Genomic DNA, 12956 nt, shown 5'->3' with positions numbered 1-12956 from the left:
AGCAGCTTTGATAACTGTAGTTCACATGGTCAAACTGCTCAAGTTATTGCAGACACAGTCCGCCCTCAGAGACACGTTCGGACCCACTGAAGACACAAAAAGATCAATGGCAACTTTCAGTTTAGGTGTTGGAAAAGGGATGTGCTATGAAGCAAGATTCCCAGCTTAGCTGAGCAGATTGATCTGAAAGTCAGCTTTCAGCATCACCAAGGAGGGTCACTTTGAATCTGCCTAGATCTCCATGGTAACAGAGGTTGAACTCATAACCAGCTCTGGAGAACCCAATAATAAAGCGTGTTTCATATAATGTTTTTTTTCTTTATGGCTTGCAATGCAAGCTGTTCAGACACTAACCTTTCACACTAAACAGTAAACTTGTTTTACAATTTACTTTTAACTCTTACACCCAAGTGGATTTGCTTAAATCCGAAGGGGCAATCGAAGCAAGCACAGAAATGAAGCACTCACGTGTAGCTGTGTGGCAGTATGATGGGGTTTTGTGTGTGTGAGTGAGTGTGTGTGTGGTGGGTGAGTGTGGGAGGTACTGCCACTGTCACAGCGCCGCACTCACAGCTGCTGGTAATTCAGCAATCAGTACTAATGTGTATTTATCTCTCCTGCAGGGATGCTGCGGCCTCCTTTACTGATTACATATCCAAGAATTATCACCTGTGCAGAGCTCCACCAGTTATCCATCACCAAGTTTGTCCTTCCTTACTTCTTGGGAACTTCTAGCCATTTTCTTTTTTTTTTTTTTCTTTCCCAACCACGAGACGACCTTAATAAATTGGTTCATTCATGCAATCTGTACACATTCACAGAAACAGTTTGGGAAAAGTTATGCCATCATTGGTGTGATTAGGACTTAGTGCATGCAAAACCTTTCTCCGCATCCATACTCTCACCAGGAAGTCTGCAGTTACAAAAAAAATAAAAAATAAAAAAATGCTGCCTTCAAGAACTCGTTTTCCAAGGACATCCGTGCAATTATTATTCATAGAGTGCAAAACTACATTCTGCACACATTACAAAGACATGGCTGAGGGAGAAGAATGAGCAGATGCTGGACTGGCCAGCCTGCAGTCTTGACCTGTACCCCAATATAAAATATGACGAGAATATTAAAATAAAAATATTTACTGTGAACCCATATTGTTTCACAACTTACAGTGTTTTTTTTACAGGAAACGTGGGGAACAATGCACATGAACTATTCCTTGAGCTCAACCATGCAAAACAAACCCCCCACAAATTAAGTATCATGAAAAAAAGAACAGCAATGTTACAAAGTGATACAAGCTTTACAGGCCCGACTTTTTTCCCAGTGTTCCACAGCCTTGAAATGCATGCATTAATAAATAAAATAAAATGGAAAAAAAAAAATCTTGACTCCATACTCTCTACCATGAAATAGAAATAAGTAAATACAGGAATACCTATATGTATCTGCAATTTCTATTTACAGTAATCCCAACATTTTTTTCTGTTTTGCAGTTTTAGCAATTAAAGAAAAAAAATGGAGTAATACACAATTATCTACACACTGTAAGTATAAATGTGACTGGAACCCAAAGTGATTCAGAAAATGGAGCCTAGAGCCTGAAAGAGGTGTGTTCCTGGAAGGACGGACGTTTAAAACACCCAACTCTTCTCTGCTCAGACACAGAGCCTTTCAGATCAAAGCTTTCGGATGATAATGCAATTTATCTAAGAATGTTAGGTCTTTAAAGAATAACGAAAGCGTACACGTACCAGCGTTATAGTAGTGGTCCAGCTTCTCCCATAGGGGTTCATCATCCCACTGGAGATTGGACAGTTTCATAGGTTCATAGATGGAGCCTGAGGACAGACATCTTTATTACACACACACCTTTCCGGACTCTGACTCATGATAGCTTTCCTAAAACTGATGTCCCAATAATCAGTGTGTCTGTAAGGATATCGTATACATGTGGGTCAGTCCTGTTTCCTCACAGGCATCCACATCCTAACAAATGAACTACATCAGTATTAATGTCTTCTAATGATTGTAAAAGAAAAAAAGGAGCAGAAGATGCAAACAAACACGCAATCAGTGAATTCAGTTTTTTGTTTTTTTGTTGTTGTTTTTATGTTTTGTTTTTTTCACTGCAACACATTGCATCACAAAGAGCTCAACACAAAAAAACAAGAACTACAAATTCAGGCAGTAATGTGCAACTCAATCAGGCAGGCATTTCCCTTTGAGCCGAGAGAGCACAGGGAACCCCCCTCTGTTAGGCTTTCTCCGTTTTTCAGACAATTTTCACTTTGTTAGATTTGCATTTTAATAGGTTCGACCTTGGGTCAATACCACAGGTACAGAAAAATTCACACTCTTACTCAAATTAGCATAATTTCCATCAGCTTAAAAGTTGCAAGGGACAAAGCCAATCTTTTTTTTAACACTTTAAACGAGCAGAGTGGAATAATTTTCGTCTTGAACATAAGAACAGGAAAAAAAACGGGAGCTTTCAGTGTTTAAACAATACCCATGAAGACCACTAAATCCCACTTTATTAATGCTGTGAATGTGTTTTTGTGCTGCTTTGGGATCTTTAAGGCTTGTAGCAGACGAACAAGATGCCAACATAACAGGGCTGCATGTATTAGCAGAACATGTGATTGCAATATTATTGCTGAATATTGCAATGACAGTTGCGATAAACCCACATTTCCTTCCCTCCTCTCTTTTATATGGAACGTCAGTCTGGTTGCCAGATACACTACCGGTGTGCAGTTTTGTGTCTGCGATTTATAATTTTTTTTTTTTATACTGATATCGCACACACTGGCGTTGTTGTTTCTTTCTTTCAGCTGATCCCGTCTTCAGGGGTGGCCACAGCGAGCGAACTCACATGAAAGATCTGGCAATTGTTTTACGCCGGATGCCCTTCCTGACGCAACCTTGCCTCGGACCTGCAGCCTCAGAATTACAAGATCGCGGCACTGACCGCCAAGCTACAGCAACCCCATATTGCACACACGGATTGTTTGAAATAATGTGCAGCCTTACATCATATCAATAGTGTGAGTTTATAGTGCAAGGAAACTTTACAATGTCATTGTTTTATTTTCATTTTTTTAATTATACTGTTGTATCAACAAAACTGGTTTTATCACATTGTTTTGAAAAGGGAATTAAATCCAAACACTTATATGATGATATATAGCAAGCTTTTCACATCTGAATATTTCTTAGGTTTTCTTGTTTTCTTACTTTTAAGTTCGTTTTTTATTACCTTTTAACTCAAAGTCTGTCACTATGACAACAACAAAAAAAAGTTTATATGAAGCGTTTTATAAATTTATGTAAAACAAAACTAGAAAGAAAATCTCCTTCTTCATGGTATAAATGTTGAAGATCAGCCAGTTTGGATGAGAGGTGCCAGTGTGTGTGTGTGTGTGTGTGTGTATCGTTGGATCGCCAAACCCCATTTCTGAAAAAGTTGGGAGATTGGGTAAAATGTACATGCAGAACGCAATGAATTATTATGTATTCTGTGTTTGCTTCATCATTAAGGACAGTTGTGTGTGGGATGACAAGAATAAAAACAAAACAAAGGGAAAAAAAGCTAATACTTAAAAAAACCTAAACTAAACGTGGAAAACCTGAAGAAGCTTTGTGAATGCACTTGTAGGACCCTTCTTACGTTGTGCGTGGAGCTGACTCAGAGCTGCTTCCGCTACTTACCGAGTCTGAGAACATCCCGACGGGGCCGGGTTATCGCAGCCACTGAAACAGCCATTCTCAAAAGGTGAAATTAAGGCCACTCGTCTCTCTGTCTCTCTCTCTGTCTCTCTCTCTCTCTCAGCTAATTCACAAATCTACAGCAATTCACAGGAAGGAGTTAGTAGCACAGAGTTAGATTTCAGACGTGCATGAATCATCACTAAATTACATTCTGGGATCATGATGATCATTGACAACATGCAAGAAATCACAGTGCATTGTATATGCTTTAAGAATTATTGTCATTTTAACATTTGGATGAAACAGAGTCATCCCACGGTAAAACAGTAATGTCATTATAAAAGATATTAACTTACTAGACAAAAGGATTACAACATTATAGTACTGTTTTCTTAAATTGAATTCAGTTCAATCAGTGTCATATTAAAACTGGGGGAGCAGATATTATTTGATCCGAGTTAGGCCAAAGGTTATAGAATACCTATGAGCTAACACAGTTTCCTCTTTAAAATATCTGTATGAGTTTTCTGTAAATAACAGTCTTCTTGTGTTTCCCCCCCTATTCTGTACACTGTAAAGTGCTAGAAAATAACTATCTTCTCTTTACCAACAGATTTCATGGGGCCAATTGGTTTGTAAATAACATCTTAACATTGTAAAAACGATACAAAACATTTAAGTGTGTGTGAAGTGTCAGAGAATCGAGACCAAGTGAGAAGGTCCTAAAATAGCACCTGAGTACTGCGCAAGTGCTCCCCTGACCTTTCATGCTTGGACCATCACCGCAGTGGACAAGTTGAACATACAGACCAAGCCACATTTAAGCCAGAGTACAAACTAAAAGCTTTACAAGCACAAGCTCTGGCACAAGAGACACTACCGGGCACCTGTCACACTTTAGGATATCATGCGAAGGAAGGACTCAGACCTGATCTTTTCGATCTGGCTTTAAATTCCAGGAGCTTCCAGCCGACATCTGCGAGGCTCGCCATATTTACACAGTGTCAATGTCCGGAGAAAGTTGAAGGGTTTCACTTGTGTTTGGGCTTCAAAATAAAACTTTGAGCTTCTCGCTAAGAAGTCAACATAAACATAAATAATGTTAAAAAACATTTTTAAAAATATGTATTACTATCTGAAACAAGTTTTGATGATTTAATCAAAGTAATAATGTTTCTCTTTTGATTAATGTATAACCTAAAAATGATGATGCATTTATTTTGAAAAGCAACCTTCTTCTGTTCCGTTCTATCCGTTGCTAACATCCGGTAGTTTTACACAGCTGTCAGCTGCCTGGCTAATCGTGTGCACGACACTGACGTAAATAAGGAAACGTCGCAGTTGCATCGTTTTTTGCGTTTTTCAGCACCGTCGCTTACTAATTTGTAATATATTGAAGCCGACTTTGCGTATGTGTGATTCTAGAGATCAAACTTGATATAGTTTGCGATTTGTTTAGAAAAAAAGGAGCCGTTTCTCCGAGCTGTAAAGCAGCGTGCCGTATTACGGTCGATGGATGTTGTTGTGAGGAGTTGCACCTGTAGAAGGATGTGGATATTTAAAATAAATCATTTGGCCTTTGTGTTACTTATCTTTGGACCGTACAGTACGTTGGCTCTTCAGGATGTCACAGCCGAGCTTTTCGGGAGCGCAAAGTATGGGACAGTGGCGGCGTTTGGTGATTTTAACTCTGATAAACAGACTGACATCTTCATCATCAAAGAGCGTACGTTTGCTGTGTTTATGTTTATGTTTACTGTTCCTACCTACGTATGTTTACAGCCTGCCATGTTTATACGAAGTTGGTGTCAGTATTATTATGTACCATTCAGTTTGAATTGAGGATTTTAGAAGTTAAAACTGTACTATGTGGGTTTCAATAGTTTCTCCTTTGCTATTTTGTTTAAACGACTTGAAATTGTTATTCCTCACAAAAGTCAAAATAAAAGCGGACTTAAAAACAAATAAATAACATTAAGGCGAAGTTCCATTCAGCAGAACTAAGAGCTGTTCAAATGGGCTACATGCGAAATGCCACGACCTTTTCCCAAATGCACTCTGTTATTAATTAATATTTAATTAAACACACCTGTGTCTTTTCTGCTATGACATGTACAATGGTACGGTCTGAAAAGAAATTACAGATAAAATGAAAGGTTAAGAAAACCACTCCAAAAGTGTAATATTTTCTTCAGTGTTTTTATTCACTTCCTGTCTCCCTAATGTTTGCAGTAAGTGGACTGAATAAACACAACATGGATGTTTTGAAGGTTATTGTTGGACAGAATCAAATTTTCTTGCAGTATATAAAGCACAGTCCACCTTTGTTTTGTTCAGCTTGTAGTTTGACTTCATTTGGTAACTTTTCTCTCACTTAGGAGACTTATAAAATACAATCTGCTGTTCAAAACGAACAAATAGAGAAGAAAGGTCCGTTTTTGAAAGGATAACAAATGCACTTTACTGACATGTAGATATCTATCTTGTCCTTTTTTATTTTTTTTCCAGAATCTGAGTTGGTGATATACTTGGCTGACTCCACCATTCCTTACTTTAAGCCCAAAGTTCATATCTCAAAGGACATTTTGCCAAAGTAAGTATTCAAAAGCTCTGAAATATATTTGGTCACTTTTATTTTTTGTCTTTGAGTAAGTGTTATGTTTCAATGTTCACTTTACTGCGTGCAATGAAACGGGGATAGCATCTTGATGTGATGCTGAACATTTTGTCATTGACTTTACCTAAGATAAACACATTTTTTAAAATCCATATACAGTATATTAAGTGTTTTTTGTTTTTTTTTTTGTCCTCCTTTTTAATCTCAGTTATGCAGTCATCACCAGTGTAGTTCCTGGAGATTATGATGGGGACTCTCAGATGGATGTCCTTCTGACAGCTAACATCAATTCCCCACAAACAACAGTGCTCGTCTTCTGGGGGAACAACCAGACATTAGGTATGATTAAGTGTGAACAGAGGCTGTGGTTAAGTAATTCAATTCAAGTGAGTTTATTTATATAGCTTCAATGTACAACAAAAGTCCTCTGAGGACACTGCACACAAACATTCACATACATTATAAAATGCCAATTATTAAAACTTGTCTATCTAAGGAAGCCAGTAGATTATGTCAAATGTTCACTTTGTTGGAGTCTTCCATCCTGAACAGCACACTGGTGACAGTGGATAGGGAGAACTCCCTTTTAACAGGAAGAAACCTTCAGCAGAACCAGACTCAGGATGAGGGGGGGGCATCTGCCTCAACTGGCTGTAGTTTTAAAGGACAGGAAAGAGACACAGACAAACACAGAATGACTGGTTCAGATGGAGTTTCAATTGGAAGAAAAAGCCATGTTAATGATAGAAACAATTGCAAATACAAGGCGAGTAAAGACAGCAGCAGAGTGAGGACATGTTGTCAATTTGTTCTCCAGCAGTCTAAGCCTATAGCTACATAGCTCAGGAAACCCAAGGCAACCCTAAATCCACATTTAAGGATCTTTGTTCGAATAATGTTTTATACCTCACTTATTTACAGGCTTCATTACCTTCTTCCTTTGCAATCGTTTTACTCACTATTTTTGGAGGAAAACCATTAACATGTTCAAATGTCATTGTTTTTTTTTTTTAATAAAAAGCTTTATAAATTGTACTTGTTTGCAGTGGTGCCCATTCATTGGCTTTTAATCTAAACTTTTTAGAACTTGTTTAATAATTGTAATAATAATAATAGTTTTTCTTTTTTTTAATCACAAATTTCAATAAAACCTCATCAGTATTTCATTAACATTTCTTGTTCTAAAAATAAAACATTCTGCCTTAAATATCTTACAGGTGAGTTTATAATAACACAGCTTATCAGTGTGTTTCTGTAGATAATTGTTCTCCAGCTGTTTTTGACTTTGTTCCTTCTGTACAGAAGCGGGAGTTGGGCTCCATCTGAATAAGACCTTTACAGATCAGCCTCTTGTTATGGAGTAAGTCGAAGATTTTAGATATTTTTGATGTAAAACTAGTCATACCCAATAAATAATGCTCTAAACCTTTACCCATTTCCAGTTGGGGTTTTGTGATTTTTGTTTATTTATTGTTACACAAACCTAATCCAGACAAGCACATGGATGATTGGTCTTTTACTAATCTCCAACCACTTTTATTTTCTTCCCAGTTTTAATGGAGACATGATCCCCGACATTTTTGGTGCCGTCAATCTCACATCAACTGAAATTTGCTATCTTACGAACAGGTAAAGTAATCCTTTTCAAAATTAAAGTTGTATTATTTTACCATTGCTGTTGTACCTCAGTTTATGTAGTGAAATGTGGGTCCTAAATTTAGCTATTGCTTTGCCCCCCCCACTCTCCTCGTTAGGAATCAAGTGTGGAAGAAAGCACTGAATTCATCTGTCAAAATGCGCATTCCTCACTCTAATGCATTCATTGACCTCAACAAGGACTTTACTGCTGGTAAGACTTTGATTTATTGAGCACCTTTGAATCTTTTCCCTCAACACTGTAAAGACGGTGAAAGACCCCTTCCTTTCTGCCTAACTCAGTGGAATGTGTCAAAAATTTAAGGTGGAATGCTGTCATGCTTTTGGATTTAAAATAAATTAAATAAAACTTCCTGTTAGTTTGAAAGAAAATTTCCTAAATGAATTACTACTGATGCCTCTTTTTTATTTGACATTGAATTAGTTTACAGAGCACAATGATGTGACAGAAAAAACGGTGAATTACACGGTGAAACATTCCAGTTTGGAGAGCACTTGACAGAGGTGGATCAATATGTTTTTATGAAACAAGGTTTCATAAAAAAGGTTTTGTTCTTTAGTTACTCTGTTGAAATAAAATGCCACGTCTCTGTGGTGAGATGAGGCAAATTACTGTAAAGATTATTAAAAATGAAGAATCCTACTCAGGTTTCCTCTTTTTGGGACAATTTTCACTTAAACAGTCTCAAAGCAACTTTTTAACATCCTCAAGAAGTTATTGCAATCTGTTTTCTGAGATGTGCAAAGATTTGAAACACTTTGAGAGTTATCGGTTGTTTGTTTAGTTTGATTACCTGTATAAACATTATAGCTTTTTTCTGTAGTTATAGTACAGGGTGATCTGTGCTCTGGGAAGGCAATCTTTATGTATTTGCATTTTGTGACCATTAAAATTTTCTAACAGGGTAAACTGTTCCTACTGTTTGCCTAATAACTGCTAGAAATCAGAACCAGCTCCACATGACCCCGAACAGGAACAAGTAGGTAGTACAGGAAGAAATACGGATAGGAAATGAATAAATGGATGGAGTGAAATGGATAGAAACATTTTTACTCTTTTTATGAGTTGATTTATTACAACTAGGACCTACGTTTCTACCACATATTTTAATTTATATCCTTTTTTTAGCCTTAATGATTCTTATTTATCACTAAATAAGGAATACTATGTTTAAAATAAGATAATTAAGTGGTAGATTGAGATACAAGAACAACAAAAAACCCCCAGAAAAATCTGTAAAATTGCAAGTCCTTTGTGGTGTCACAAACTTTTTTGTTTTTATATACAAGTTATTTATGCTTTTTTTATAGCTTGTGGCCTTCTGAAGGCTAACATCCTAAATTCACGACTGGTAATTTTACACGTCTTATCAAAAGCTACAAAGCTTCCATCATCCAGTCTCCAGTAACATTAAACAGTATTGGGGCTAGATATCAACAGATTATGCAAGAAGGCACAGACAAGCCTAACTATTTCAGATGAACATCCGGACCAGTGCACAGTTCCTGGTTCTGTTTTTTCTCCACAGCATGTGGTAGAGCTGCGTGATTCACGTTTGAGTCAGAAATTAAAGGTGAAGCTAAAAACAAAAAACAAAATAAGAGTAAAAAAAGAAAGTGAAATAATTTTAAGGTCCCGCTTTTGTTTGTCTGTATTACAAAGAAACTATTAAAGACAACGGCCAGTAATGTTTGTTCTCTAAGGTATTGTAAAAAAATTGTAGTAAAGGTAAAACTGAAAAAAAAACAAAAAACGACCAACCCATAATTGTGTCAATATTACAGCTGGCAGGTCCACCATTCATGTCAACAGCTACAGATATGTAGCTCAGCTTTTATTTAATGTTGATTTACAAAAAGGTAATTAAAACACTTCAAACGACTCAATGTAAAAGGGACAATCGTTACCATCATAATTTACCAGACTACTGTTAATTACAATGACGAGTGTTTTTTTGCACCTGGAGACATAATAGGAAAAATATATATATTTTAATGTTTTTTTAATAGTTTTAATGTAGCCTCTGTTGTGTCAAAGAGATGGCTTTCATGTCGGCCTGTTTTTAAAAGTTTTGTGCTTTAGGAACTCACATTTTGCTGCATAAACATACAGTGACAAGGGTGGTGATCTTTACTTCAAATGGATGACTTCTTAGGTGCATTCAGCTGCACACAGTGTCGTAGATGTTTGTGCTGCAAGAAGCACAAAGCAATAGAAGTAAAACAAAATGTGGAAAAAATCCAATCTGTACATCTAATAGATTTTAGTCCTGCCCGCTGCTGTTTGTGGTGGGGCTTGCAGATTGAGGAAAGAAGAGAAAAGTTGGCAGGAAGCGATGGAGCGATAAGGCTGAGCCGGAAAGGATAGAATGAGTTGAAAGAAAAAGATGGCTGGTAGGATAAAGGGCAGAGGAAGAGTGGGAGGGGGGATGAGCAAGGCGGGTATGTCTTGAGAAAGGCTCAGTTCACTGTCTGTTAAGGCCACCTGCTCTTCTAAGCAGTACCGGCTGGAGCATCAGAGTGAGGCTTAAGCAAGGAGACTCTGAGTTTGAAGACAGTCTGATTCCTGCTTGTTCCTCTGTTTATCTGAAAATTTTGTTAATTTCTGATTCATAATTTTGTTAGGTTTTGGAGAGCATTTTCCCAAAAGATCACCTCTTTTTAGAAGAAATAAATTAATGAAAATGTTTGGGTTTTTTTTTAAATCACATTTAAGAAAAAATCTGGATAGGACATTGAAACCTGTTTGCTCAGAAGCTTGTTTGCAGAGCAGCTTTAGCTTCTTTCATTTTCTACACTGGATGTATACAGGCACTGTACCGATTGTAGTTTACCATATAAGCACGTTTGGAGTAAATAAAATAGACTTCAGATGCAGAAAAATGTTATCTTCAAGCACACATACCTGCACATAAAATAAACCACTTCAAAGAAGGTTTGATTAATTAAACTAATTAAAAGCTTAGCATTTCTTGAAGGAATGCATATCGCGCTCTTCCTTTCATGCCAGTTTTAAACCAAAATCATCTTATGTTGAGAAGGATAGAGTTGTATTTTTTTTTATCAAACCTTGTAAATGATGTTATGCACAGTCTCATGCAGTATGGTGAGATCTCGTGAGACATGTTGGCACTCAAAGTTTGTCTTGAGGATGATTCTGAGCTACTACCACACCAAATTTTAGCTTAATATCTGTGAAATTGGCTGAATTATTGGCGTTTCTGTGTTTGCTAAGGTCCCTCTGCTGTTGCGGTCATATTGAATTGTGCTGACTCCAAAAAGTGATCTGTTTTATTTGTACATCCAATCGTTACTTTGAGAGTTTCGTTCAATTCTGTCCACTAATTCATGAGATATTCTACCATATTCTTCCTTTTTTTCCTTCTGTCGTGGGTGATAAAGAGTACCTTCTTTTATTCAGAAACGAAACATCACAAAAAAATAAGTACATAATAGAAAAAGGCAGTTTCACGTTAGTCTTTTAGTGCTAAAGCTCTCTGACTGTAGGCCTATTTTATGGCATAATAAGAAACTAGATTAATAGAATATTAAAAGGTGGTAATTAGGTATAGTTCACATTGTATTGATACTCCTAAACCAACTGTACCATCAGTGCTGTTTGAAAGTTGTTTTCCTCTGTGTGTCTTTATCATTTAGCTCCTGGGTATTTAGGCTGGGTATGTTTACATTTGGTAGAGGCACCTCCCTGCATACACATCTAAAACTGACTCACATTTATGTTGAATAAATGAACGCATTCAATTTAAGCTGCGTGAAGATGCACATTTCTCTAAGACGACAATTTAGACAATTAAATGAATAACTTGCATTGAAGAATGTACGGCAAATGGATAGGTAGGAGGAAAAACACATAAAGCTTTCATGTAGGAAGAAATATGTAGGTCGTAAAGTTTCTGTAAGATAAAATTCAAGTAAGGTTGTTTTGGTCTCTGGAGACTGGCAGGCCTAGAACGTGTACACGCTGATAAGTTGGAATGACGTGATGTTGTGCTCAGTTGTCAGTCACCAGAGAAAATAACACATGATGCGTACATCAGGTGGTAAAACATCTGATAACATTCCATAACGTTTGCAATCGAACTGCTGTTAAATTGCATTAACCTTTATATGGAGCACATGTCCCATCTTGTATCGTTTTGAGCAGCTTTTTGAAGGTTAAGATCTTGGGTCCCTCATCTGACCCTAAAAGAGCAGTTCTTCAATGAGGTTTTTGGTTACTGCAGTTCAAGAATGCTGAGGGCTGTTTCTCTGCAGTGTCATGACTCCAATCTGAGTCTAGTCAGTGTCATTGCTGTAAATGGTTTCATGATAGTGTATTGGCTGACCCCACTATATCAGCACTAACAGCGAGGAGGGGGGAGAAAAAAAAGAAAAAGAAACTGGAATTGTTTCCTGGCTGATGTCAAGGCCTCATTTACCCTGTTTATTGGACTCTCCAGCCAAGCAACCTGTTGGCAACAGTGACATATAGCATATGGCTTGTAATCTTTCTGTAGTATCATCCTCAGCCAAACAGTAAGTCTAACAGCCATGAATTTGTACCAGATTTGTGTTGGTGCTCTTTTATTCCCAGTTATTTTGCCTCGGTCCACACAAATGAGGTATTTACAGCTAATACTGCATCTTATTATTATTCTGTTTTTTTTACTCGCAGCTCATAGTCCAACTCCCTACATTGTTGTCACGGATGCATATATTTTCTGAACAGCCACATTGTTAAGGAAGGACAAGACAAAGGAACAAGGGAAAATTCACACACATGTAAAGAGAGGTTTACAAATCCACTCGGATTTTGCTCTAAAAGAGCAAAGCCTGGCATTAACATTTTATTTCTCAAGCTCCAAGTCAACAGAAGTAGTACGGAATACGTAGGCTGACACGAGTTAAGATTGTAACAAAAGAAAACACATCATTAAAATATTCTGCAGAGATTCTGTTTAGTTATGTCAC

At 37.2% G+C, this 12956-nt stretch overlaps 2 protein-coding genes across 4 annotated transcripts in view; one reads left to right on the top strand and one right to left on the bottom strand.

Moving 5' to 3' along the window:
• Positions 1 to 4733, bottom strand: part of phkb (phosphorylase kinase, beta) — a 103510-nt gene extending 98777 nt beyond the window's left edge. For 2 of the 3 annotated variants that reach the window (XM_017425885.2, XM_017425884.2), the window contains exons 1-2: positions 4641 to 4733; positions 1753 to 1839 (exon numbers count right to left, since the gene is read on the bottom strand). In XM_017425885.2, the coding sequence (XP_017281374.1) occupies positions 1753 to 1839; positions 4641 to 4704 (151 nt within the window). In that variant the 5' untranslated portion in view covers positions 4705 to 4733. Of the gene's footprint in view, positions 1 to 1752; positions 1840 to 3712; positions 3847 to 4640 lie in introns of all 3 variants that reach the window. The other variant, XM_017425886.3, reaches the window with a different exon arrangement.
• A 295-nt stretch (positions 4734 to 5028) lies between these two features.
• The window catches only part of itfg1 (integrin alpha FG-GAP repeat containing 1), a 130166-nt gene continuing 122238 nt past the window's right edge, over positions 5029 to 12956 (top strand). The window contains exons 1-6 of the mRNA XM_017425854.3: positions 5029 to 5438; positions 6221 to 6305; positions 6538 to 6668; positions 7632 to 7689; positions 7881 to 7958; positions 8084 to 8178. Coding sequence (XP_017281343.1) covers positions 5225 to 5438; positions 6221 to 6305; positions 6538 to 6668; positions 7632 to 7689; positions 7881 to 7958; positions 8084 to 8178 — 661 coding nt within the window. The 5' untranslated portion in view covers positions 5029 to 5224. The remainder of the gene's footprint in view (positions 5439 to 6220; positions 6306 to 6537; positions 6669 to 7631; positions 7690 to 7880; positions 7959 to 8083; positions 8179 to 12956) is intronic.

This window comes from Kryptolebias marmoratus, linkage group LG15, assembly GCF_001649575.2.
Source record: "Kryptolebias marmoratus isolate JLee-2015 linkage group LG15, ASM164957v2, whole genome shotgun sequence".
NCBI classification, from domain to species: Eukaryota; Metazoa; Chordata; class Actinopteri; order Cyprinodontiformes; family Rivulidae; genus Kryptolebias; species Kryptolebias marmoratus.
The sequence above is the reverse complement of the archived record's forward strand: the minus strand, read 5'-3'. Positions and strand labels throughout refer to the sequence as shown.